The following is a 27,999-nucleotide window of genomic DNA, read 5'->3' on the forward strand; positions in this document are numbered from 1 at the left end:
GTTTGGAAGTAAAAATGGATTTTATCTGCATAGTTTCAACATAGCATCAATTTCAACATCATATCCATCTTATTACAGATTCAGTTAAGTGTTATTAAAATGAGAGGTAGACAAGAGTGATAGAGTGCAATCATCATCATTCAACAGCCATCAGTGTGTGTGATGACACATAGGAAAGACCCAAAGAACAAAATACAACTATCATGTAAAAAAAGCAACTGTAAATTCCCAGATCTACTTTATACCACTGAATATACCATATATATATAATCCTTCATATTTCAATCTATTGCACAAAGTTGTAAATACATTTTATTTGACATTTTAATCCGAAAAAGCACCCACAATTAAAAACACAAGGTATGCCCTCAAATTGTATTCAAAACCAAGAAAACAAAGTGAATAATATAACAGCCATCAATGCACAATGAAACATAGAAAACCCCCCAAAACTTTAAAAACTTCAAACAATTTAAAAAGAGATTAATTGCAGATTTGTTTCTTATTTCTGTATTTTTGTATCCTTCACAAAACCCTCACAGTTGCTGGTTTTCATTAGCACTAGTAGCACACAGTGTTTTAATGCTATCTGAGGAGCAGGCACGTGAGAAGATGAGTCAGGATAACGCTAAGCAGGCACAGGCTGGTGGCGGTCACAGCAGGGCTGGTGTTGTCAAAGATGCTGTGGCTGTCAGTGGTGGTGTCTGTGGTGAGAGCCGTGGTGTTTGAGGGGGTCAGGGTGGTGGGAAGGACCTTGACCTCGAAGCCCCTTGACTGAGTCTTCCATTCTTTCAGAGTGAAGGCAAGGACAAGGCTGTCACCTGCAGAGAGACGAGAATTGCAGGCATTATGGGAAAATACAGATTTATTTGCAACAACAAAGGTACAGAGCAGGATATCATACCACTGTTGGAGATGGACAGGTCAGTGTAATTGGCCCAGCAGCCTGAGAACAGGATGGTCGTGTTTCCCTTTAGTCCGCTCACAACGTTTCCACTGGAGTCCTTCAGGATGGCTGTGACGGTGAGCGTTGTCACACCCACAGCAACACATTTCCCCTGCAGACAAACACAGCTCAGCTTTCAGCACAGCAGCAGAATGCATCAAAAACACCTGAGGCTCCACATCAGCCTAGAGATATTAAGGTGGACCTGATGGCGGCGCCCAAACCTCGTAAGAAGTCATAACAACGCCATAACTTGAAACAATGAAGAGCTTCTTACCGCCTCATCTACAGCCATGATGCTGGGCTGCTGGAGGAGCGGGCCCACGTGATCGGCCATCGGCTCCACGATCATCAGCAGCTGCTTCACTCCGGACACGGTGCTCGGCTGAGGATCTTCTCTCGTCACCTCCTGTGAAGACTCCTGGAGTTTGAAGCAGAAATCAAAACATGAAGCATAATCGGAAAAAGCACATTGATATGAGCTGGACACTCAATCTAGGAATCAGTGTGTTATGTTTCACTGAGCAGGAGTCTCACTTCTTTCCAGCTGGGGTCAGAGGTCGGGGGAGGAGGAGGAATCATTCCCATGGAAGAGACGTTGAAGCCGATGGAGGAGCTGAGGTTACCTGAGACAGCTGCCTGACCCAAATTATCTGCAACATCCTTCAACAGCTCAAAGTCCTCCTCATCTACAAAAAAGACAAGAAACAGTGACATTAGAAACATCTGCACCACTTCTCCTTCCTCTCAGCTGTGGAGCTCTGACTTTCTTCCCACTAACCAGCGGTACTGTTGGTCGTTTGTACTGGAGGTTTCTTGATCTCCACCTCCACTATCAGGCCTGTGGCCCTCTTCTTTCGCCGTGAACCTCCAGCCTCTGAGACGATCTTAGTGATCCGGATCATGTTGGGGGGAACTTTGAGGAACAAGGCCAGGTTGTTCACCAGGGCGTCCCCAAAGAACTCATCCACAGTAAGGGCAGGCATCGAGAAGGAAAGGAAGAGAACCGGGGAGGTTCGGACCTCCGCTGGGTTGGAGCCTTTCACCGTGATCATCAGCATCTTGTTGTCTGGATCAAAGAAGTTGGAGCCATGAGTGGCATTCATCTGGGGATAATACTGACCTGAGGGGATAAAAGAGGAGAGAGGAAATTAAAATACTGTAGAACTCATCCATCAGTTTTGTAAGTTGTTGTGACCTCATCATGTGTGATCATGATCTGGGTACCTAAACCTGACGTCTGACAACCAAACCATACCTGTCGTCATCGGCTCCTTCAGGGTGTAGTCGGATTTGTCTTTGTTCCACTCGGCGTTGGTGGGAGCGACCAGATTGTTGGCCGCGTATACGTCCAAGCGCTGCGGTTTCGAGAAGAAGATGGACACCCGGACGCTCTGAATGGAATAAAAAGTTGAAAAAGGATCAACACACAATCAACAGCAACGCTGCCAGCTCAGGAGTTGTGGAAGAAGTTAAACTGACTTCAGAGGGGTCGGCGTTGAGCATCATGACGCGAAGTTTCTGAGGGCTGACGCTGGTGAAGAAGACTTCCACGGGGAAACCGACGGGCACGAGGGCGTGGAAGAGGGAAACTCTCTCCTGACAGGTGTAACCAGAACACCAGCCGTGATCCTGAGGACCTGCACACAAAGTCAGGGACGTCAGGGACAGTAATGTTGTATCATTGCAGTGTTTGTGCAGGTCTCCATCAGCACCCAAACCTTCTGCGTCATTGTCATATCATGAACTAAGAGACTCATCATCCTACCATTGATCAGATCCAAGTAGCCGTTGACGAGCACGGCCACGGGGGACAGACGCCTGGTCTCTGTGTCGCTGTCCAGACTCTCGATCACCAGCATTCTGTAGTTGTAGCCGTGGCACTCGTAGCTCTGCCATGTTGGCCTGTACCTGCAGCCTTTCCTGGCCACACCTGAGGACCAAACAACAACAAGGACTTTTAGAGATCTAGACTTTGATTACAGTCATTTGTTATTATTCATTCTCTACTTTCTGCACTTTTAATACCAATATGATGGTCTACCTTTGTGTGGAGCGATGCTTTCCACAGCGAGGCGGCTGCCGTTGGCGGCGGTGAGCATGACCTTAGGGATGCGGAAGTCGCCCAGCCCCCTCCTGGGATCCCCCCCCCACTCAAACTCAGACTGAGGCACCACGGCGCCCACGCTGCCCAGGAAGGAGCCGTCTAGATCCTTCAACAAGGACTTCTTCTTGGCATCACAGTCCATGTCCACACAGTCAGATGGGTTAGCTTTCCTGTAAAACACACACACACGCACACATCAGTGATTGGTTGAACTTGTGAGCTTGTTAGATGCTGCTTATGTCTAATCACTTACTTCACATCAGGCCTGTGGATGAAGACTTTGGCCTCCTCTGCGCTGTCGACAACCTTCATGTCCCAGACCTGCACCGGGTGCTGCAGGTCCTCGTTCTCAGGGTTGGTGATGAACATGAAGTCCGTCTCAGTGGAGCATGAGATGTTTCGGAACCCAGCAAAGGTGGTGTCTTCACGGGAGACATAGAGAGACATGAGGGAGACATAGAGAGACATGAGGAAGACATAGAGAGACATGAGGGAGACATAGAGAGACATGAGGAGGTCAGACAGGAGGTTCAACCCTTCATGCAGTATTTCATGTTGTTGTTCTTCACTGCGAGCTCACCGCTGACTTTCATCACTCCACTGATGGCGGGATAGCTCATAGTTCTGGGGTGGGGCTTTGTTGGTGCCTTGTTGTGGCCAGAGTTGAAGGATGGCCAGCAGATTCCGGACTTGCCGCCTACAGAAAGACGAGATAGATACAAAATTAGACTTCCAGTGCTGTAGATGATGTCATAAAGTCCACTCCTACTCCCTCTTTGAGGGGATTGGGAAGTGTTTCAGCTTGGTACCGTACCTTTAGGAGGCCTGGGAGCTCGATTGGGTTTGGAATTCTCGATATTGTAATCACCGGAGGGCAAACCGTCGGAACAGTTGAAGTTTGGACTGCTGCCCACAATCAAGGAATTCTGTGAAAGTAGGAGGAAATGTAAACTTTGGGGAATTTGAGACGACAAAACAAAGGAGAGGCGAATAAACACAAAGCTCCTCACCGTGATTTTGACAAATTTATCAGAGTAGACGTGGGAGACTGAGGGCGGGAGGAAGACCAGAGGCATGACGCCCATCCCGTTGTCCACCAGAGTCACATTGGAAATATAGAGGCTTGTGGTTATCTACACAGAAAGAGGAAGAAGATGAGGCAAAAATGGTCTCTCACATTATAAGGCTCTCTTTTATTTGTATAAGGATGAATGGAACCTGTCCCGTTTTCATACCTGGGTGTAGATGGCGTAGTCAAAGCTCCTCCACACGTAGAAGCCTTGGACGAGGGTGCAGCCCGGCATCCCGTCTCTGTTCAGATAGACTCCAAACAAGCCGCCGTGAGCCTCGTTGCCGACCCATCGCTCGTTGTTGTTTGGGAAACCTACAGAGGAAGAAACGTGTTTGAGAAACGGTTCACAGATCCCAGCATCGCCCGTTGAATTCCCAGCGTCCCTGTGCTGTTACCTGGACACGGTTCACCATCGATGCGGTAGGCGACTCTCTCATAACCGGCCACGATGTTGTACTGCAGCACAAGGTTGGTTCCCTCGTTGCCCTGATGTGGTGAGGAACAGAGTGTGAGGTTTTGTTATTGTTTTTGTTTACAGTATGATTCCGCATGTACTCCTTTGAGAGAGAGAGACAGGGCAGACCTCAATGGCAGCGTCCCAGTCGTAGTTGAAGGGCTCCTTCCTGCCCTGATAGGATCCAGGCCACATCGACAGCGTCACCAGGTTCCTCCTCACTATGATCCCGTCGCCCCGCAGTTTAAAAGCTGGAGCACAGGGACACAAGCAATAGAGAGAGAGAGTTACGCAAAGATTCAACACACAGGCTGGTGACTATTTACTGAAACATACCTTTGTTATCTCATACTTCAGTAACTTTAGACTAACTTGGTGATGATGATGATCTAATAAACTGATCACTGAAGTACTGAAGTGGTTTTGAACAGCCCAGTGTCTCAGCCTACCTTCTCCCACAGAGCGATGAATGACGTTATCATCCACCTTCAGCCCGTCTGTGCCCTGGACCCAGATAGCCGAAGCGAAGCCGTTGTGGAAAGCACAGCCCTGAATGTACGACTCATCTGCTGCAACCTTTAACACAGAAAACACAAACACTTTACATGACAGACCAGCTGCAGCTCACTGGAGCCGCCTCTCCTCTGAAGACAAGAGAGTTACTAGTTTGAGCAACAGAGCCTCCTAGTGGACAACTTCTGCCATTACATATAATTGCCTTCATGTACACGAGTGGATTATTGGCACATTTAACATATAAAGTAAAATGTATTCAATTTTAGCCAGAGGTTTAGAGGGAACTGAATTAGTAACATCCAAGTTTGACTTAATTAAGTGTGTGTGTGTGTGTTTGTGTGTGTTTTACTGTACCTTTCCCAGGTTGAGGAAGGCCACAGAGGCGCGGGGGTCTGCAGTGTTGGTAAAGCCTTCCTGACCGGAGTGGAAGAACTCCACATTCCTGATCTGAGCTTTTCCTGTAGGGACAAAACGCCACAACATTTCTCAGACGACGACGACAGACACAAACGTACGTCTTGTTTGTTTGGGGCTTTCTCCAGAGGGGGCGCTGCTACACCTCCTAACAGGCACAGTCAAGCATACTACCTACCTTTGTAATCAATCCCTTCAGACGAGAACGTTCCAACCAACAGCCTGGCTCCAAATGATTCCTTCTGCATCTCCGGGTATTCCTGACCGATGATCTTGATGTTCTTGGTCAGGAGACCAACATCGGCAGCCAGAGTGTAGGTCTGCTTTGTGCTTGCGATGGTGTGAGTCTCACCTGCAGAGCGACAGAGAGAAGAGAGAGGAGCGAGGCAGAGGTCAGTGCTGCACCGTCGTAATTGCTCTCAACCAGTAATGATGCTGAATGAAAGCCAGATGCTGAACTGACCAATGTGAGTGTGGGTCAAAGGCTGGTTCAGGGTCAGGACGGTGCCGGCTGAGGACACGGCTGTAATCTGACGTTTCTCTGTCTCCCACGCGTTGTAGCCAGTGGTGGAAATGACGACCTCATCTCCGACCTGCAGGCATAAGCAAACGTCAAGCAAAGGCTGAAGTAACAATTACCATTTAACATTCTGAGTTAGAAGGGGAGGGAAAGCACAGACCTGCCAGTCGACGGCCTGAGCCAGGGTGAGCGTGTTGTTGTTGGCCCACGTTGTGGAGGCCAGTTTGGTGTGACAGACCGTACTCGCCCGCCCATAGAGCTCCAGTGTTCCAAACACGCCTGTTCAACAACAAACAAATGTGCCAATTTATTTTATAATATTTTGCAAAGTAGATGTGCACTGATTTGTTTTTTGGAGACTGTAGCTCTACAGATTTCCATGTGTTTTGTGTTCCTTACCCAGGACCTTGGACCCTTGGTTGGGTCCATTAGGTAGAAGCCAGTCAGGAGTGCGATGGTTCCCTCTCAGTCTGATGTGGAGCTGACCGCTGAACGGCGTGTCAGCCTTTCCTGCGAACATCCTGCCACCCTGAGAGAACCAGACGTAAGCCACAATAAGTACAATCATCATAGTATTGTTTTAAGTTTCTACGCTACTACATTCTAATGCACCCAGCCCTGTCTAATGTCTCATGTGCTGCTGCGACTGGATGCATGAAACATCTCCTCCAGCTGTACTGAGAGCAGCAAATATAGTTTTCATACTTGTTGCCTCCTGTGGCTCTCGTGTGCAATCTTAAAGCTGAATCAGACATCTGTACAGTGTCGGTAGACTTTAGCAGACGCTGACCTGGATGGAGATGTAGACGGCATCGATCACCACAGTGTTGTTGCTGGGGACAGAGCGAGACTTCCTGGACGAGGAGCTCGAGCCGTCTGGGATCTCAAGAACACCGACGACGGTCAGCTTATTGAGAGGCGGAGTGTTTGTGTCCAGAACAACCCATTTCCCTGTGGTTTGACAAAAACACAAAGGTATTTTACTAAAACGATCCCACCTACTACCCTCTCTTATTGAATTTTGATTTTTACGACCAAGTATACAGGAAATAGGAAAGGATTTGTCCCTCTTACCTGATGGGATGACCACATCAGCGCCCTCTGCTGGTGCAGTGAAGTTATTCTCAGGTGAACTTTTCCAGAAGGATGAATTGGACCAGGAACTGGAAACAAAAAGTTGAACACATAAAGAAAGAAAGATCACATCAGCAACAAGAACAACGTCATTTTCAAATTTGTTTTTATTTATTTCCCCTTTGTTTAAATCCTAAATTGTCTTTTTGAGATAATCGAGACATTTTGCCGTTACATAAAGGAAATGTGTTGCATTTTGGAAACATACATGAAGTCAGCAGGTCGGCCAGCGGGAAGAGGGGCGAGTGTGGCCGGAGGAGGAGGAGGCGGACGGATGCATTTGGGGAAGAAGCAGCTGTGAACCTTGAAGTTGACCGCGACGTCGATCATGGAGCGGTCGACACTGTCGCGACGTCGCCGGGCGGCTCTCTTGCCGGATACTGAAATAACAGCGTAACAGTGAGTTCCAAATCACTCTGCTGTTAGTGAACCACGTTCTAAGGTGAGTCAATAGTAGACTACACTAAATTAGGACAAGCTGGATAGATGAAGATTGCAATCAAAGTGTGTGAGTGTCTCACTGATGTAGTAGAGGTTGTTGTCGTCCTCGTTGAAGTACCAGTCTCCATTCTGGTTGTTACTGTAGCTCAGCGGTGTTGTTGACTCGTTCCTCTTGTCCACTACAGTGAAGCTGTCTGGACTCTGGGTGAAATTGTGGTTGATGATCAAATATTGACCGGGCTGTATGAGGGGGAAAAGCAGATCAGTGTTAAATGGTTTCTGAGCCAAGGTGTGGCTGATGTTTCTCACATTTACATTTTGAAACAGCATCGTCACTAAACACGTCTTGATTTACCTTGAAGCCGTAGAATTTTGCCGTGTAGGACACATTTGTGATTTGATTCATATTGACAAACTCCATAATGTACGTGTGGTTGGAGGGGAGCAAAGCCATCCAGCCAAACTTGTGGGTCATTCTCTTCTTCACATATGGAACAAGAGAAGTGCCTGAAATATTGAAAAGAAACAACTCATCACCTGAGGAAAACCTCATTTAAAGTGGCAATTAGTACAATATCTATGGAAACATTCTGAACAACACAGCTATGACCACAATCTACTATATTAGTGTGTTTTAGTACCGAAGGAGTTGGTAAAGCTGACGTCCTTGGCCCTCAGAGACTCAGGTGACGGCTCGTTGAATGCCAGACGATGGAAGCTGACTGTGTTGTCGCACACAGCACCGGGAAAGCCCAGACTCCATGCGGGATTCTGGGAACAGTGAGCCGGGTCCAACAAGTTGCTTTGGGGCACCGCGATATAACCAGCGTTTCCTGCAAATGTGGAAGTATGGATCGCCGGGTTTAGGGTTAAAGACAGAGATGGAAGTTCTGTTAATCAGACTTTACCAGTTAATATACTGTAGATGTTTATGGTGCCTGATTGGACTACATTCAAAATATTGAGTTTATCTGGAGAACAATGTAAGAACCAGTATCATTCAGGTAATATGAGACTGCAAACATGACTGATTACCTGTGAGGGAACCATCCATGTCCATCAGCTGCACCTCATGCTCCCATCTGAAGCTGGCCTTGTTGGGGCTGTTAAAGTACTGGATTCCACTAAATCTGGCAGCCCAGCCCCCGCACTTGTCGATACACGTCCCGTCGATCCTGGCTACCCCGATGGCTGCACACGAACTGCGGTCAAAGTTGACAAACTTGGTGTTGGTGACCGACATGCCATCGGACAGCGGCAGGATGACACCTCGAGCCGTGCAGTAGTTAGGTCCGAGGCCGAGCTCATCTACGTGGCCCACGATGAGGCTGTTGGTCACCCTGGCCCCTCCTGTGCTGTCAAAGCCAGAGACGGCCCACTGCATGATTTGTTTGGTTTCGATTCCGGCCTTCTCGTTGTTGACCATGACAAAGCGGTCGAATACCAGAGCCCCCCCGTTGACCCACTCGGCGCCCTTCTCACAGTTCCAGGTAGTGAGGCCGCGGAAGACAGCTGGCTCTGGGGTTTTGGAGCGGCAGCTGCCATCCTTCATCGGGAAATAATCCTGGAAGATCCAGATACCAAACCAGCCCTGGGAGTGCACAGTGTTGTTGGTAAACTCCCCCAGGGGAACTTTCTTCTGGCAGATGTTTGGGTCGTATGACGGGCCGTCAGGGTGCGTGTGCATTCGGTACCAGAAGCCAAAGTGGGTTCCCCCGGCGGCTGCGTTGTGGCGGATGATGTTGTTGGGGTTGGTGACCCAGTAGGCAGCGGGCGTGATGTCATCGTTCAGCAAGCTGGTACTTTGTTTGACAAACACAGCCAGGTTATGCTGCAGGATGTTCCCTGTCTCAATGCCGTCCTCGATAAAGAAGGCCCCGCCCCTGATGTCATAGATGACATTGTGCTCCACTAACAGACGGTGGGTGTGGTGTATGGTCACGGCCCTGTTGAAGGTCTGATGGATCGCACATCCTCTCACATAAGACTTAAAGTTGATGTCTCCCATCAGATGGAAGTGGATTGGATAACGCCCGAGTCTGAACGCCTGGCCTGCATGGAAGATCTGTGGGATCAAAGCACGCATGATTAAATAAGGGAATGAACTAATTGTTGTGGTGAGTAATTTGATGTATTTATCCTGGTTATTGTAGTTATAACTTAAGACATAGAGCAGATTTGTGCTCTTTACCTCAACATATTCCAGTCTGGCGATTGCCAGATTCTCATTTGGCTTGGGTGCATGTAACATGATGCAGGCTCCAAACTCATCGGTGCCGGCCTCATCCCCAAACCTCCCCAGGAAACACGTCTGAGTAGTAAATTCACCTGCAACACACAGAAAGATGGCAATGAAGCAGATGAGAGTACTAATACGTGACTCTGCGGTGAGTTCAGGTGTGTGCGACGGCTCAAAATGCTGTTACTTTACATTTGACGTACCTGTATTAAACCCTGCCGGGCACTTTTTGATGTCATCGTTCCATTCTATGTTCTGGGAACCTTGCACCAAGATATTCCTGGTGAGGACGCCCACTTCGGCGCAGAGATCTACCACGCTGCCATCAGGCAGCGTGACGGTCACCCCCAGGTGGGAGTACTCCAGTGGCTTGTCCAGAGTGAGGGTCCTGCCGTCAGCTGACACAGCGGTGATCTTCCTCACCTCGTTCTCAATCTGACTGTGCCTGGAGAAGGGAGAACATCAAATGGATTAGGATCAGACAAGAAGTTAACATACAAGTTGTTTTAGCCCAAAAGAAAGTTTGTTTTGGTTTCAAACTAATGTCTGAAAAGTGGTAAACGCTTAATGACTTCATCAAAAGTTATATCATGATATTACCATAAGCAGAATCCTGATATGGTCTCATTTCACAGAATTATCTTTGTAGTAACTCTGTGTAGCTTCTTAAAAAAAATGGATTGCACAATGGGATTTGGTTACACAAGTACAGTATACACCTGCTTACTCTCCTGGGGGAGTTTCAACTTCATACTCAGCTTAAATGTCTGTGTGTGTGTGTGTGTGTGTGTGTGTGTGTGTGTGTGTGTGTGTGTGTGTTTGTTTACATTTCAGTGTGTGTGAGAGTGTGTCTTCAACCTTTGTGCGCCCTTGCCATGGTCACATTCTTTACCTGTCTCCAGTGGAGGCGATGACGATCTCGTCTCGGACCTTCCATGTCACCGACTGTTTCAGGGTCAACGTGTTGGAGCCATTCGCCGCTGTCCGCTCCAAGTGTGTCCAAGGGGTGGGAATAGGAATACCTGGAGAAACAGGTTCAAAACAATGAGTGGCACCTGAGGGGGGTGGGTGAAGTGTCATGGATAAGAACAACCCAAACAGGATCTGAACTCAAATTACTCAGGTGACATCATGACATGCAGTCAGGGGCTTTTTGGACAAAAAACAGGTCTGGGCTATTTCTGTGAGAGCTGTGTGACATGACAAGACTCTAATTACACAGAGTCCAGAAGTTAGAAAGCATTTAAAGACTGTCAGGTTTAATTTTAGGGCATTTTCAGCCATTATGGAACATTTGACATTCTCTACAGTCAACACTCTGATTGCTTAGAATGGCTGGAATGTTAATAGTCCAACGTTTTACATTTTTAAAAGTTTTAGGATTAAGAACAAAATGATAGTGTGTGTGTGTGTGTGTGTGTGTGTGTGTGTGTGTGTATGTGTCTATACCATGAAAGTCCAGCTGTCCCTCTCTGACAGCCAGTGTCTTAGTTCCGTAGACAGGAAGTTCTTTGGAGCGTGGGTGTCCGTGCAGGGTGATGATGGCTTTGTGCTGGAAAGGCGCCCCCTCTTGGCCGATCTGGAGCCGCCCTCCATCAGTGATCAGAATGTTTTCTGCCTGCAGCTCAATGTCTGCCTCATCGAAGATCAATGTCCCTCCTGGACAGAAAGAAATGTCGTTAAACTGCTTCTACACAACAACGCCTGTGACTCCTGAGGAGGTCATGTCCGCACCTTGAATGAGGAGCATCTTCAGCACAGGCGTGTTGACGTCCAGCAGGATGGTCTGGCCTTTTGTGACCACGGCAAAGGTTCCCTTCTCTGGCGGAGACAGCCCCCCCCAGGTGAATCTGGACGACCACACGTCCACGTAGAAGAAATCAGCGTTGGTCTGAAGGAAGAAGCACATGCCAGATAAAAAACATGAACTTACAAAATCTGACTGTTTAAGGTTACCGTCTAGATTCCATCAAATGTCTTCTGTTACCATGGTGGCGATGCCTTGATCTTTGATGCTGACTCGGACTTTGGTTGTCTGAGACTTTGGCTGAGAGCTCGTCACACAGATGATGTGTGTGTTGTTGGTGGAGCGGACGTCGCACACGGTCTCTGCGATGGTCACGTTGACTTCGTTGATGTTGGTGCTGTGAGGTGGAAGCACGAGTGAATGTGAGCAGATTGGAGGGAAAGATGGAGAGAAAAGGAGAAAGAAAAGCACAGAGCAACATAAGAATCAGTGAAGAAGAAGTCATGTTTACTTCTCATTTGATAACCTCCTAATTCTATTTTTTATTTCTGGTATTCATGACATAATAGCTCTTCAATCCCTTTAACCCTAAAGGGATTGAAGAGCTATGAAGTTTACCACATGCCAAAAAGAACACAATGTCTTTACATAACACGCAATAAAAGCAGAGGAAGAAATCAATTGTTGTGTAAGCTGGCCTTTCAATTCATAACCAATGGCCCATAATCTGGGTGTGGCTCCCCATTGTGACACTGGCACACTATGTTATCACTGCCGAGGTTCTTATTGCACACCTGAAACCTGAGCCTGTGATTGTGAGTCTGGTGCCTCCAGCCGTGCCGCCTCTGCGTGGGTAAACGTCGGCGATGGTTGGAGTCAGCAGAGATTTGTAGGTGTAGCCATTGGAGATGTTGACAGCGTACAGCTGATTAATGACAGCAACCTGGCAGCTCAGGGCTGAGTCAGTGCCTGAGTTCAGACATGGCAACCACACGACCACAGACAGACAAACAAACACACAGTCACGTACAAAAGGGCAGAGAGAATGAAATTGCGTGAGTGAAGAGATAACAATCGGTCTAGGATATCATGTCCTCGTTGACGAGCCATTGTCTCGTCTGACATGCCTGTCATGTTGTCTGTCTAAAGGCTGACAGCATTCCTCACATGCTAAACCAGTCTCCTTTAGCGCTTCAGTCTGGTTTTGTTGAAACATAATGGCATGAAATAAAGCAGCAGGTGCACATATTTTCCACAGAAAAACAAAAGCAAGAAAATAATAAGTCTCTCATCAAAGTGTGGCGTGACAGAGAGTTCAAAAGACGAGCGAGCTCATGGATGTGAAACTGTTTTAGGCTGAGACAACTGTTGCACGCACATGCTGCTGAGCCGACCTGCTGGAGGTCCTGCTGGAGGCTCAGGTTCCAAATATCAACACCGCATTTATGCTACGGAATATGTGTGTTTTTTGTAAAACAACATCCAAAAATGTCATTCTTTTTGTAATTCAGAGCTTCTTTAATGCATTCAAATTCAAAGTGAGCTGAGCAGAAACACTTACCGTTGTTGAAGGGAGACCAGCAGTAGAGACGCGTGGAGCTGGACATGCCTCTGTTAACGCGACATTCCTTTCCACAGATCTGCACGGTGGAGGTGAGGGGATCAAAGCCAGAACCCTGAACGGCCAGAACTGCGCCGCCGCCAAAGCTGCCTACATCACAGACGAGAGACGGGAGAACTCAACACAGCAGCAAAGAATCCAACACGGCTTCTCTCTGTGTGATAGGTTAGTATTGAGTCTTACCCGCATTGGGCTGGACGCCGCTGAGAACCAGTTCATAGGTGAAATCAATATCTCCCTGGGCGCAACCTTTGACCTTGTGGTGGAGCAGGACCGGGTACGTGCCCCCCGGGTTGGGCCCCGCCGCGCACCGGACCTCTGTGTCGGTTAATGCGGACAGAACGCAGGGCACGCCGTTTATGGTGACGGTGACGAGTCCCTTGTCGGTGCCAAATCCGGTTCCTGTCAGCGTGAGGACTGAGCCGCTTGGACCTGTGGAACATAAGCAGACAGACAGGGAAGGTAAGACTGGATAGTAACAAAATATCACATATTCTCTCATTATGTGGTTACTTGGAAACGTATACTCTTGTCTGCAAACGTCTCTGAATCGTGGGTGTAGTCAGGTTAAACTTTAGAGAACAACAGAGATTCTATTCTTTTGTAGAAGCAGTACATTCGCCTGTAGGGGTCAAAAGGCCGCTTGCCTCCTTCTCTATAGGCGATTAGTATATTATAGATTGTTTGTCTGTGTGTGGTGAAGGTCAGTGATTACCAGTAGTGGGGCTGATGGTGTTGATGACGGGCGTGTGGGCTGCAGAGTAGGTGAAGCTGAGAGGAAGATACTTCACAGAGAAGACCTGGATGTTCACGGTCACCTGTCCCGCACTGCCGGGCTCCGTCATGCAGACAACCCGACCCGGGTCCATCTCCTTGATCTTACAGGGTTTGCCCCCAACCGTCACAGTTGTGTTTCCCGGAGCAAAGCCGTTTCCTGTCAGGACGAGAGGGGTTTTTCCAGCCAGACTACCCATGTCAGGGCTCAGGGTTGCCTGGGCAACGCTGGTCAGAGTTAAAACGCCAGACGCCAGGCCTTTGCTTCTCACAATCACCCGGAGATCGTGTGGACCTGCAGGCAGAGCGCGTACACTGAGTGCGATACTGCCATCAGTTACCGCGGTGACCTTCAGCAGAATGTTACTGGCGAAAACTGCAACATCGCCCACTAGGCTGCCAAACCCAGATCCAGAGATGGTTACCACGGTTTGATTGCCGTTGGTGGTGTTGGGAGAAATGCCGGTGGCGGTGGGAGTGACAGCAGCTGAGTACTGGAAGGAGCAGTTGGAGCTACAGGAGCTTTTGATCAGGCCTTTCTGGAAGACGACATCACCTGTGCGTGCCTTAGACGGCGCTGTGTCACAGACGATCTCAGTGTAATTGAGGGACACGACAGAGCAAAGCACGCCGGCCGCAGTCACACGCCCCGCAGAGAAACCAGAACCGCGGACTCTGAGCCTCGTGAAGCCGTTGGTGCTGCCAATTTGAGGCGTAACGGAGTCGATCACGGGCAGAAGCACCAAACGCCGCTCGATTTCTTTGGGCACAGCGATGACGGCTGTGCCCAGGTTTTTGACCTTGACTTCCACGGGGAGAGGAACGCCGATGGGGGCGCCGATATCTGCGCTGAGGCTGCAGTTGATCTCTGTGAGAGAGCTGCTGATCACATGGCAGCTCTTCCCTCCCACGGTAACCTGCAGCACAGAGAGGCATTGTGTCAAATACAACAACAAGCTTCACCATGTTACATGATCACCTGAACTCTTAAGATCTGCATCAGATCTGATATTCCAAACATCATATTCATTTTCCAACAAGTTGAGAAAACTTGATCCAGTCAAAACATCGCTGTGTCAGTATTGTGCTGCTGACCTCATTGGCACAGGCTATGTCACTGAAGCCAGAGCCCTGGATGTGGACGATCTGGTGAACCGTGCCCTGGTGGGGGGAGATGGAGTGAACCATGGGGGTGGAGCAGGAAGAGACGGTGAAGGAAAGGCCATCTGACGTGGAATTGCACTGCGTGGAAGCGACGCACTGCTGGGGCGAACTCCTCCGACTCCTCTGGCCTTTTTTAAACAATCAAGACATCACATAATTCATCAGATCAAAATGAATGTATTCTCCACTAAACACTACATTAAGGTTTTCAGGTTGATTGATGTACCTCCTGGCCTGTATCTGGCCTCGATGTCATGCAGATCGACGGACACTCTGCTGCTCTGGTCCTCACGAGTTACCACGTTCACCACGCCCGGGAGCTGCTCGCTCTCAGAATCGTCAGTGTAGCCGCTGCTGTAGAAATATTTACCAGGGATGGTGAAGCGGTAGCTGAAAAAGCCTGAGGGAAGGGAAACAAACAATGCATTTGATGGAGACAGCTAATTACATAGCAGGGTGACATCTTGTCTTCTCTATGGCCTGTGCATAAGGAAAGGTGTGGCACTCATAAAACGGCTCGTGTGCCTCACAACATGCGGCGTGTAGCTCATAACCAGAGGAGAAACGATTTGATGGGATTGCTGGCTCACTACTTTACCTTCATTGGACTTTTCCCCGCTTTTGATCGGTCCACCGTCGTATTCCTTGTCTCCATACTTGCGAACACTAAACACCCGGTACCCTAAATTCTGGAAGGCCGGTGCCTCCCATCGCCAAGCAACCGTATCTCCAACAAACGCGTCCTGGTAGGCAGGAGCCCAAGCATGACCCGGTCCAGAATCTGAACAGAGAGGCGTGCAAAGCTTAGACACAGTAACGCGTGGGAATGGGTGAAATTCTTTCCATCTGGATGAGACATGGTTAAACAAATATGTGAAAGAACAGGACAATTTAAAAGAAATGCGAGATTGACACTAATTGTCTTGAAATGATTTCTAAGTGCAATCCAGTTAATGTTGACTGACTGATGATGTGTTTCCTTCTTGACATCTGATTTCTTTAAGCCCAACCGGTTTTGCTTGTTTGCACCTTTGAGCTGCGGGAATTTGGAGTGATGGCAAGACAAAGAACTGAAATATAAACCTACCGGCGACGGAGCCCTGGTTGGTGACGATGTGAGTCTTCTCTTCTGACTCTAAAGCACACTGCAGCTCGTTCTCTGAGGCAGAAGTCACTTTACACTCAGCGGCCCCTGTGAAATGAAAAACCCCCCAGAGACACGTGAGAGCAGGTGAAACTTGGCATAAATCAAGTTGTATCACTTTTCCATATTTGGAGATTCAACACCACTATGGACTCATTCTGACAAAAGTGACAAAAGGGAAGATTTGTATTATAAACGCTGCTGTGAATGAAACAGTCGGACGCCATGATTCTTACCGACAGAGACTTTGTAGTCAGAGATCATATTGCTGAAACCAGAGCCAGAAATGGTCAGTTTGGTTCCTCCCATCAAAGAGCCAAGGCGAGGGGAGATGCTGTGGACTTCCAGGATGTATTCAATACTGGTATTCACACTGTGGCAATGAAGCAGAGGGCAGAAAAATCAAGTTTAGTCATTTGAGATAGCAACTTGCCCAGTATGATTGATTCCAATGCAAATCCATCAGTGTCAGCAGCTTGAAACAAATCAAAGCCCCACAATCAAGAACAACGACACAACTGTAGCAAATTTATGAAACCTTCCATTTCTATTGGAAGGGTTAATAAACTTCTTCCCCAATTTTTAATGAACGAAATTGAACAAAATGACTTGATAAGATGGAATTGTTACGTTTTCTTTTGTCAACAATTAAAGGTGTGAAAAACAAATCACATTTGAAGTCAAGGCCAATCAGATAAAAACCCGAGTCAGTTCCCACATAGGAACATTGTCATCATTCTTCCAGGAGCGTTGTTTTGTTAAGACTGTTACCAGCCAGACTATCTCCAAATCAACAAGCGTAAGAAATGCCTTCCATTGTATCTGTACCTTGAGAGGGGGTAACCATTGTTTTGGACCTGTACATCCGCCTCATACAGGCCGGGTGGCAGCACAGGAAGACGGCATGTGATGTTGGTGGGGGTCCACTGCAGGATGGGACACTCCTTCTTGCCGACGAATACCATGCTGTCATTGTTTTGGCTTCCGAAGTTTGTACCCAGGATGGTGAGAACTCGATGTCCTGGTGAACACATAAAGACATCGCGTGTTACCAACGTGCTGAAAAATAATAATTATCATTCTTCAACCAGTTGAGTCCTTTTAGAGCTTAATTAATGTCCGCCAGATTGACAGCTAGCTGGATGCTTGTGTGTGCAATTATCTCAGTAATTATCTTAGCCTCTTTACTTTAGCCTCTTAGTTTCTAGTTTTGGCAAAAGGCTACAGAGAGGAAACCTGCAAGTCAACATTACAGTGCAGAAGACAAAACGGCTGAGCAGCGAGGGCTAACAAAGGCTCCCAGACACACAAAGCTCCTGGTGACAGCCGAGTCATGCTAGCAGACAGACATGAACACGTACCCAAAGCTGCTCCATTCTTCTCTTTATATCACTTTATATTTAACAAATGTTCTCTCAAGTAGAATGGCTTAACTACAAAGGTTCTGCACCTGTGCATCGCTGAGCATATATAAATACAAATATAGACTGGGAGGCATTATGAAGCTGTAGACTTAAACTCTATAAATCAACATTGGATCTTATTCTTTTCTTAAACAAAGGAGAAGGACAGCACCTTTCATCTGTTGAACCCAGACAGACAATACACATTCAGCACAGGAAACAAGAGTTTAACCAGACTAACAAAGTCCATTATAGTGAACTGAAAACACATTCTATACACCTCACATCTTCATCATCTTACCAAACACAGTGGTGGACTGGGGACTCATGCTTGAGATGGAGGCTGTGAGGCTGTTAGAGTAGGTGAAGGAGGTACTGAGTGTTTGTGTGTTGCTGTCGGTGGTCAGTGTGACCGCCTGTGCCCCTGCAGCGCCCTGAAAACAGCAAGACAGACGTGTGATTGACAGGTAAAGGTGTAAGATAGCGCAGGCAGGTGTTGAGCTCTTTCACACACTCACAGCTGGTGTTCTGCATTTCAGCATCTTCGTAGTTATCTCCTCAACTCTGCACTCATTACTGCCGGTGACCACAGTCGTGTTCTTGCTGAAGCCGGTCCCTGTAAAGGTCAGCAGGGTGCCTCCTGTGAAAAAGGAGCCAAGTATTGGTTACAGAGTCGGATGTGCAGGATGAAGGACCACCAGTTTCTGCTCAGTTGCGACAATTCTTACTTTGTATTGGAAGTGTCAGTGTATTTCACAGAGTAGAGCTGTTACAGTGACCTACCTGCCACGCTTCCAGAGGTTGGAGAGAAGGAGGACACTGTGAGCTTGAAGGTGAAGAGGGGCATCGTGTTGCCAGTGTAGCGGGAATCGCCCAAAGAGGGGAAGCTGACTGACACGGGGAAGGTACCAGCGCTGGCATTGGTCAGTCTGCACACCTGGGTGGTCGCTGAAACACAATTCACAAAAAACTGTTTGGAATCTAGCTGGAGAAAAAAAGCGACACCAGATTCTTTTTCATTTGATGCGACCATATCTGCCTTTTTGATTTGATTTGATTTACCTGTGGCCTGTTCCACCTGGCACCTCCCCTCACCCACCATGATGACGCTCTCGTTGATGAAGCCAGTCCCAGTAACAGTGATAAGGGTGTTTTCTGGGCCTGACAAACACATAGAAGATATTTAATATATGAAACAACCAAAATTATGCTAATTAAGTAATATTTTATTGATTTTAAAGAAGTTTCCTTTGGGGTACCTTCAGGGGGGCTGACTCCTGTCACAACTGGGGTCTTTGCCTCTGACCAATCAAAGCTGCAGTCACCAGAACACTTTGAGGGAATGCCGTTGATGCTCACCTCCACCTGTCAAAACATCACACAGCTCATGAAACTACAATGATACAATGGGCTGGAATAATAACTGGAATGTAGGGAACAGAGTCATAAAGGAGGACAGGATAGCAACAAAAAGCGTTTTATTAATAGAACGAAAAACATACTCCCAAAAAGCAAACAGTTATGTCATGCAACTGTATAGACTTAAGATGATTTGTAGCTCGTAAAGTCATGAAGGGGAGGAAAAAGGGTCACAGCAGACAATAGAGAGAAGAATAACACTGCAGCTGAATGTGCCCCAGGATGTTTGTATTACTTTGTACCTGTGGTTTGGGTTCTATGACACGTAGTAAATCTCCTGATATGGCTCGCATGAACAGTCCACCCCTTAGAACTTCCACTGATTGGGCCCTTACGGTTTTCCCAAACTTGCCGTAAACCTGCAATGACAAAGACTCACAATCATGACCATTCTGATTACTGGAATGTTATTAGAATACAAAAATGAAGAGTTTTTGTATTGCACATTCCAAAACACAGTTATAGGGGGGCTTTCCAAAAATAAAAACAGAATGAGATCTGTATCCTCAGTGATATTAGAGTCTGACCTGAAGCGGCGGATGGTCTCCGGGTTTGGTGAGCCACCTGACCGACCATCTTGGGTTTCTGCAGGTTCCTGCCTTGTCAACTTTCAACTGGCCCATCTCTGGGATTTCCTCCAGAGCGTATTTCAAGTCCATCTCACTGATATCCGGTTTCAAATCTGAGGAAAGGCACCGATCGTGTCAACAAGAGGGCTTATTGCCAGAGTTGTACCTTTTTAGATACAGATCCAGGGACAATAAAGTGCCCGAAAGATGCAACTAATGCACCTATAAACTAAGTTATCCTCTTTAGATGCAACTTCTCAACATAATTTGCAGCCCGTGTGATGTACCTTCGATGCGGTGGCCATAAATCTCCAAATCAAAGGTGCCGTTCAGTGGAGGGGTGGCACGGTTTGGGCGAGTTATGGTAGCTGCTCCTTGGTTGAACTCAGCCATGTCCGCGCTGCTGTTAGTCATCTTAAAGTAAAACAGTACAGCTCAAGAGATCAGATGATGTTGATGTTGTCAGATACAGATGAAGGTGTTTGGTATGGAATGAACCTGTTACCTGTAGGAAGCCGATGTGTAAAAGTGGGAACCCAGAGGCGCAGTCTTCGGGCGTGGCTGTGATCTTGTAGCTGATCTTTGAAGGAGCTGATACGTCTTTGGTGACGCTGATCTCGCTGAATACAATGCTGGACTTCTCAAAAGGTCTGGGCTTTCTCCTGATGTTAACAGCTGTGAGGAAACGACACAAGCCAACAAATTGCATCGTGATTAAGGCTGCAACATCTGCAACATCTGCACAGTGCCATGTTTACCTATTCAGCACCTAAAGACAACATTCCTATAGAGCAGTTCGTACCCCGTTCATCGCCTGTGGTGGCTCTTTTTCCAATGTAAATAGCATCCACATAGAAATCCTCCTCAGCTTTGTACAGATAGATCTCCAGGGCCTTGTAATCGCTTCCGACGAAGCTTGACTGCAGGGTGTTCATCATGTCCACGCATTTGTAGCTCCAGCTGCAAAGAAATGACCACGCATGCTGCAAATTCTGCTCAACAATACCAAAATTGAATCAGTAACAAACTGCTGCTGAAATTAAAATCTCTTGTTTGTTTTGTAAGAACCTGTCGCCCTTATTGAACACGGTTGGGATCTTTCCAGTCTTTGTCACGGTTTCACTTTCGGAGTTGGTGTAAGTAAACTTCACGCCGATTTCATCCTTCAGCGTCCCCTTGTATGCAAAGCAAAGCTGGTGGGAAAAGCATGACAGGATTCAGAGGCATTATGTTTCCATACTTTCACAATAAAAGGGATGAGTAAATAAAGCAGGTGGGTGATTTACCGTGGGATGATCTTGCAATGAAATGGCTCCGTATTCAGGACCATTTTGTTTTGTTTTGTAACCTTCCTTGAACAGGGCTGCAGGGCTCTCCAGTGACCAAAGGCCGCAGAAGGAAGTGCTCTTCTTGGGAATCCCTGTCACGGAACTATCGTACTGGCGAGTGAATCAAATCAGGAAACTGTCAGAAAACCGCTTTGCAAAATAAATTCTGAACGATTCTGCCTGATTTTTATATGAACACGGTGTTAATGCAGTCCTCACTGACCAGAGAGTTGTCGCCTTCAAAGTCTTTGAAGTATTTCACGTTAACACCTTCAGTGGGCAGAATCTCAGGAGGACACTCAGCGCTCAGCATTCCCTCCATGGCGGACTTCACCTGTTCACAAGTGCACATGTTAGTCTTTGGTAGTTTTCTATGTAAAAGAAGCTGCAAAAGCTCATTTAAAATTCGGAAAGAAAGATCAATGCACAGGAAAGGCAATGCTAGACATTGAGGCAGAGTGTGAAATTAAACATTGCATTCAGAATGGTTTCTGACCTCCTCCCCTGAAGCATTGAAGGCGATGGGCTTGGTGGGGATTCCCTCCCACAGCAGGGTGAAGGTCTTCATGTTGCTCTTTCCCTGGGTGACCTCAGCAATGGTGACCTGGGTCTCAGAGCCTTGAACCTCAGATTTAAGCATTTCAAAGTCCCCTGAAATGGAAAATCACAGATTTAGTTTCTGGGATATCTTCAGCAACGCAATGCTTTGCTGCCAAAGGCAAACAGGAAATCAAGCAGGGAGATAAGATGTGCAGCAGTTGGCTTAAAAGCCTGTTATGCTCCGATCCTGATAAACAATGGCTGCGACCCGCATGAGTTTCTCTCTCTTCTTACCTCTGTCTGAGTTGAATGTCACTGTGAAATCAGCTCCTTGACTGTGGTCCTTTTTGGTGACCTGGACTGTGTCGGGTTTGATGGTCCAAAGGTTGTTCAAGGCCGCCTCCACCACGTCTGCGGTGGCAGTGATGGGGATCGGTTCTACGCAGAACAAAGAAAAGCTTGTAAGGTAAAGTGAATCCTTAATTTACTCATAATTCTTCTTCTACAGAACAGACACTGTGATGCACATTACCAGTCATTGCGGCCCAGGAGCCCAAGCTGAAGAAGGTGCTCGCACACAGATGGCTGGCACAGCTGCTTCTCACGCTCACACGCTGGACCTCTTTGACTGGACTGGCAGGTGCGGGCCAGGAGTCAAACCAAAGCACCTGGGTTAAATGGTGAAAACGAGAGAAGTTGCTGAGTCACTGAGCGAGGATCTGTTGGCTCCAATGATCACATCCTATCATATCATCACTCTGTGCCGTTTCACACATCTTTCCCCTCCTTCCTGTCTGGTTTACTTTTGATAAGAGTTTGAAACGTTGCCCAGAATGACCTTTCATAAATGCAGGAGAACTCAGAAGGAGTAGACTGGTGATCATGTGAACATATAGAATGACAACAAAACAAAAGAGAGAGATTTGTAAAGATGATTGACACTATTTAGCGTTTTGTTTATTTAGTGTCATCCGTGTTGTGACTGGCAGACTCAAGCCATACATGAAGACTTATAATAAGACTTTATAATTGAAGAACCAGTAAAACCACATACATGCTCTTCATCTGTCCAATCATAGTCGAGCTTGATCCGTTGAACCTCATCCTGGGCGTCGTCTGTCTGGGTTTGTGTGTAACTGCTCTCTGGTGTGAAATAGCCGAGGGTGAGCGAGGCCTTTCCGGAGTATTCTTGCATCACAATCTCTATGTAGTATCTGCAGAAAAGTGAGGTTTAATGACGTGTTAATGAATGGTTTTGACTTTTGATGAGCAAAGTAGAGCCCAGGTCCAAGTACTTACAGCTTTCCTCCCTCCAGGGTCCTTTCCTCAACCCTTTGTGAGTCAAACGCCAAGAAACCTTTCACATACCGAGGTTGGTATGCCACTTTAACCTAAAAGGACAGATATATACAGTATGTTCTTCCAGAGTTTTGCAACAGTTGGTAACTAACAGTAGGCGCTCGTCCTCATTTGTGGTAGAAAATCTACATTCCTTCTTTATCTTATTCTCTGACATCACTCCTTCGCCTCTCTTAACCTGTACTCCTCTCACATCTCCGCTCTGCTAATTAAACCTCCCTACCCCCGCCCAGATTTGCCTCATCTTCATTTTCCACACTGACCTATTTCCACGTCATCATTTCCAAAGCAGACACCTCCGCTCTTACCTTGTCCTCCGGGCGGCTGGAGTTGCTCATGTAGAGGTCGCATTTGTCATCGCAGTTCAGATAAATGACGTACTGTCCGGTTTTTGGTGGCCTGAAGAAGCCGCTGGTTTTTGCCGAAAAAAAATCAATCTTATCTGTGAACTCAAAGGGCATGCTGTCCATCCAAACGGACCAGTAGTTGTCGTGGCTCTTGTTGTAGCCATATATTTCGTCCAGCCTTCCTGGTTTTGTGTCGTTCCATATGTCTAACTTCAAGCCTCTGCTACCTGCGTACAGGTAAATAAAAAAAAAGAGGACGATCATTACAACAATGTCAGTGATTGCTTTTAGGTAGAAGGGATTTCTGAATGGGAGGTTTCTTCCATTTTTCCCCCTTATATAATGAAGGATTGTTAGAGCTTTTCCTTGTCTTCATAGCGAGCTTGAGCCACATACAGTGTACATGGGTCTGTAAAGCTGTTTGAATCATAGTATTTTAATCTATATATGACTGATGATGATGATAAAAGCAGGGGAAATGAACAAATACCAATACTAGTAATTTATCACATTAAAATAACAGCAGCAGTTTGTTGCAGGAATGATTCTGGATTCAGAATACAATGTGTTGTGAGAGATGAGGTCAGAAATTCCCCTTTCTTTTAGTTTTGCTATGGAGGCAGGCCGTGGCATTGACGTCAGCTTGTAAGATGTCTGCTGTGACGTCTTTGTCTTTGTCTCAATCTCATCTTATCTTGTTCCAGCAGACAGGACATAAAAGTCGTCTTAATGTCGATAACGTACGAAGTGACAGGACAAGCGCTTGATCTTCCAGATAATATCTTTGTTGACAGATGACAAGGCATATTCTTAAAATTCTTTCAAAGATTAATGTGTCAAGTGTTGTCTAGCGATAAAGAGCGATTAGGACATCAAAGTAATAACAGAGATGAGAGATGTGTAACGTTACAGGACAGATCGTAATGGTATAATGGAACAAAGGGTGTGTTCTCACCTGCGTAGCCTGTCTTCTTCATCTGCGGCTCTGGTGCGGTGCGGCATGTAATTCTCTTGGGAGAAAGACTGATGACTTCACAAGGCTGGCCTGAGAAAAAAATGCATTTCAGTTTCAGGATAATTTGGGACAATTGGAGAGAATTGGGACAAGATCACGAAACATTTACAATATTTATGCATAATTCCTCTAGTTCATACTGTGAATAAAAATACTTATAATGATATAGTGATAGTGAAATAGTGATAAATGTCCATCACAAGCCTAATCCCATCACTGTATAAAGGCCACATACACACAAGTCTTTCAGGTATGTCCACACGGAAGCCCACATAAGTGTGACATTTAACACAATGCACCAGGCTGTTTGTCACAATGTGCTGTGTTGCAATGCAATGATTGCTCTTTGTCTGTACAGTTGACACTTAAAGAATGCACCTGGTCTGTAGTGTAGGACATGATTAGACACATTTTATCACCTCACACCAGATCCTAACAATGTCTTTGTACAAAGACGCGTCACATTCATTCATTCATCCGTTCGTTTGGAACATTTTGTACCATTACAGCAAAAGTCTCCACCCAGACAATAAAGTTCTCACCTCCAACAAGGACGACTGCTGGCTCATCTGTCTGGTCAAAGAAGCGGCCATAAATGGTCAAGATTGTTCCGCCCATTACGCTCCCATGTGCTGGGGAGACTCCAGACACGTCTAAACGAAAGGCACAACAAATGCTTTACAGTAATAACACCGAACGCTACATGTCCTTACTTATTGTATGAACATGAGCCAGATTTCTTATTAATATGAGTTTGGACTCACCAGCAAAGCTCTGAAACATGGCAAACTTGTCTCCACCGAAAACCCTGAACAATTTCTTGTCTGGAAGACTCCTAAAGAACAAACAGCAGGACTTATAAAGGCTGAATGAACCAAATGGTTGGAGAATTTTCAGAAAACCCCCATCCCTCTATGAAACACAACATCATCCAGATTGTTTTCTCTCTACCTTCCGTAATGACTGTCGACAATGAAACTGAAGTTGTGGTGGCCTGTTTCAACACAAAATTCAATGTATTAATGAAGTTCTTTCACTTTTCACTGTTAACAGAAGCTTAACCAAGAAGCAAACTGGCTTACCGATGTACGATCCAGTCATTTTGCAGCTAAAGTCTCCCCACCAAGATCCAGAATTATCCAGAACCAGTTGGTAGCTTTTGGGTACATTTGATACAAGCGTTATAAACTATACAAAGCCCCGGTATATTTATGTTTTAGCTGTGCTTACATCATTTATTAACTTCATCGTTGTGTTTTTATTCAATCTCGTACTAAATTTCAGTCATTTCATACACCAGAATTGTGGAGTTCATGACAAGCTACTTACAGTTCATCTGAGTTTAGCTTCAGCAGGTCGCAGGGCATTCCTCCCATGTAAGCTCTGCAATCAACCAAACCAACCAGGTGATGTATGATTTAATTTCAAGAACAAGGGGGGGTTGAACAATGTCAACGTGTAAAACAATGTAAACTCAGAGCTTTAAATCTACAGGGAGCCACTGCAGAGGGGCTGAAGAGCCGCATGCAGGCTGCCGACCCCTGGGTTATTCTATAAACTATAACATTGTTTTTCAGAGAACAAAATGTCAAAGAATTGTAAGAAATGACCATGACAAGTTCCTACATCTCCCGGTGTCTTCAACTTGCTTATTTTGTCTGAACAGGAGTTAAAAAAAGGCATTTGAAAATCTGGATCAGAGATTTGGCATTTTAATTGAAATGATTAATTAGTAAAATGATTTATCCACGATTTAAGTGGATTCTTCGATCTCTTGACTTAATGATTCATCAGCTAATTGTTTAATCACAAGGTCAGGGCACAAAATGGTTAAATATTAGCACTGTATTTGTGTTATCTGTGTGTTTTTCCTGTACCTCAGAAATCGAGCATTGATGCCGTTGCTGCTCTTGGCAGTGTTGCTTCCATAGACATCACTGAACATCCGTCCTCTTATGGTCATCAAAATGTCTGTGTTTGTGAAGTGTGTATAATGAAAAGGATCAAGCAGAACTCAGAGAGTCCAGCACAATGCAATGGTTTATGGGTTAAAACTGTACCTGGGAAAGCACTGGGTGGTTGCATCGAGTTAATAGTAGGTGTGCGATACCAGACCGTCTGAGGAAAGATCAAAATGGGAAAACCTTTTTAAACCTGTGCAATAAATCGCCAAACTTGTGAATGTGCGGTGTGAAACAAATGTTACTTACATAGAAGCTGCAGTGGTATGATGTGATATAACCTTTGCAAATGGATTTGTCAGGAACAGGAACACCGTTCACACTGACACGGACCAAATAGCGGGTGCTTGGCATGGCTCTGTGAAGGACAAGGAAAATAATGATGCACATCAGATTCTGCACAGTGAAGTGAAGCAAATTAGATGATTGGTTTCAGAGTTTCACAAAGTGTATCATTTTAAATAGGAGACTGTGGAGAATGCGGTACCTGGTGTAACACATGATCTGTCTGCCGTGGGTTGAGTCTCTCTCCACATCACAGATGAATGAGTGGGTATCAGACACCAGCATCACACGGTTACCGTATTTGTCATCTTGAGGATTCAGTTGGAACTGTTTCTCCTGGGCAAAACCTAACAACGTGTACAAAAAGTGCTTTAGATTTTGAATATTTCCCAGGGAGGTCAACAAGCTCATTTAAGACTCAGCACATTTAATATGTCAATGAACTCTTCCACAGCAGGGCCAATTAGGGCTTTAGATATCATTTAACATATAACTGCTGACCCGCCCTTTGCATTTATGTGTGTTGATAAAGTGTTGATAAAAGAAAAATTAGCAAGGTTAGATTGAACAAACTCCTGATGAAGAAGGAATTTAGGACAATATTGTACATTTACCATTTACTTGAGCCTAATTGAGAGAGACAAACTGTTCTGTTCGGAGTTCTATCAGCTGTTCAGACATCAGATAAAAATAAAGAAAGGAAACATTTTGGCGGCAGCTCAAAGAGTACAGCTGGGTGGGAGTGATAACATCTCCTTTCTTTGCGTACATGTATCTGGAGCACGAAATCAAAAATGATATGACGGCAACGGACAAAATATTTCAGTGATTAGGATTGTGTTTGCAATCACACAATGAAATGAAAGATAACGGTCATAAATTGGCAACAAACTCTAATCCTTCTCTCACCATCTCCAATAATAGTGAGCCGTGTAGCTCCATTGAAGCTCCCAGTGTGTGGTGTCACTCTGTCAATCCGCATAGCATCTGGAAAACAAACATCAAATTACCCTAAAGATTATGTGGTGATTTTATTAATTAAGATACAAAACGGGAGTTAAAGAAACGTCCCCCTGTCTCTGCCCGTATATAACGGCTTTACTCACTGCAGCAGCTCAGGAGAGCCAGGAGCAGAGCCGCTGGCCGGAGAGGACGCATGGAGGCGCGCTGCATCCCGCCGGGATCTGCTTCAGGCTACTGGAAGGGCCAAATCTGAGGGGCCGTGACAAGAGATCGGTAAGTGCTGCTATAAATAAATAAATAAATAAATAAATAAATAAATAAATAAAATGAATTTATGACGCCATTAACGTGAATGCATCACCCTAACAGCTTCTCCAATATTCAAAATGACGTATGAAAAATGAAATACAGTGATTTGTCGTGATTGATGAAAATAGCAGTTGTAAGTTAAGTCAAATAAAGTAAATCTCTGACCTGTTTCAAAGACTGCGTCAGGTATCCAGGTACCGGGAGGGAG

At 46.1% G+C, this 27,999-nt stretch overlaps 1 protein-coding gene across 2 annotated transcripts; it reads right to left on the bottom strand.

Moving 5' to 3' along the window:
- Window position 1: 1 nt before the first annotated feature.
- pkhd1l1.1 (PKHD1 like 1, tandem duplicate 1) lies at window positions 2-27,999 on the bottom strand. 2 transcript variants are annotated; one of them, XM_076139201.1, is made up of 77 exons: window positions 27,957-27,999; window positions 27,626-27,731; window positions 27,429-27,506; window positions 26,722-26,866; window positions 26,484-26,592; window positions 26,334-26,391; window positions 26,151-26,244; window positions 25,603-25,656; window positions 25,356-25,429; window positions 25,225-25,267; window positions 25,038-25,108; window positions 24,816-24,926; window positions 24,214-24,303; window positions 23,220-23,485; window positions 22,852-22,943; window positions 22,607-22,766; window positions 22,085-22,220; window positions 21,847-21,990; window positions 21,509-21,663; window positions 21,236-21,346; window positions 20,971-21,123; window positions 20,753-20,877; window positions 20,487-20,644; window positions 20,190-20,359; window positions 19,972-20,098; window positions 19,643-19,797; window positions 19,358-19,474; window positions 18,956-19,061; window positions 18,759-18,857; window positions 18,480-18,644; window positions 18,215-18,336; window positions 17,998-18,130; window positions 17,122-17,314; window positions 16,530-16,666; window positions 16,237-16,341; window positions 15,748-15,930; window positions 15,376-15,549; window positions 15,081-15,277; window positions 13,927-14,902; window positions 13,395-13,643; window positions 13,152-13,301; window positions 12,385-12,559; window positions 11,831-11,987; window positions 11,578-11,734; window positions 11,293-11,502; window positions 10,736-10,865; window positions 10,047-10,288; window positions 9,796-9,932; window positions 8,640-9,669; window positions 8,246-8,437; window positions 7,960-8,111; window positions 7,685-7,844; window positions 7,372-7,543; window positions 7,104-7,192; window positions 6,820-6,980; window positions 6,429-6,558; window positions 6,190-6,308; window positions 5,973-6,102; window positions 5,688-5,861; window positions 5,450-5,553; window positions 5,029-5,155; window positions 4,709-4,830; window positions 4,521-4,611; window positions 4,289-4,437; window positions 4,064-4,186; window positions 3,868-3,979; window positions 3,634-3,750; window positions 3,307-3,475; window positions 2,991-3,223; window positions 2,715-2,879; window positions 2,429-2,586; window positions 2,205-2,340; window positions 1,728-2,069; window positions 1,484-1,635; window positions 1,224-1,367; window positions 905-1,058; window positions 2-821 (listed from the first exon to the last, which is right to left on the bottom strand). In XM_076139201.1, the coding sequence occupies exons 2-77, from the start codon at window positions 27,690-27,692 to the stop codon at window positions 586-588; spliced, it is 12,603 nt and encodes a 4,200-aa protein (XP_075995316.1). In that variant the 5' UTR covers window positions 27,693-27,731; window positions 27,957-27,999; the 3' UTR covers window positions 2-585. The 2 variants fall into 2 exon arrangements, with proteins under 2 accessions (XP_075995316.1, XP_075995317.1); XM_076139202.1 differs by having other exon boundaries at window positions 27,626-27,762.

The sequence above is a fragment of the Genypterus blacodes genome, unplaced genomic scaffold, assembly GCF_046128005.1.
Source record: "Genypterus blacodes isolate CSIRO-AG114 ecotype Tasmania unplaced genomic scaffold, CSIRO-AGI_Gbla_v1 ptg000438l_1, whole genome shotgun sequence".
Taxonomy (NCBI): domain Eukaryota; kingdom Metazoa; phylum Chordata; class Actinopteri; order Ophidiiformes; family Ophidiidae; genus Genypterus; species Genypterus blacodes.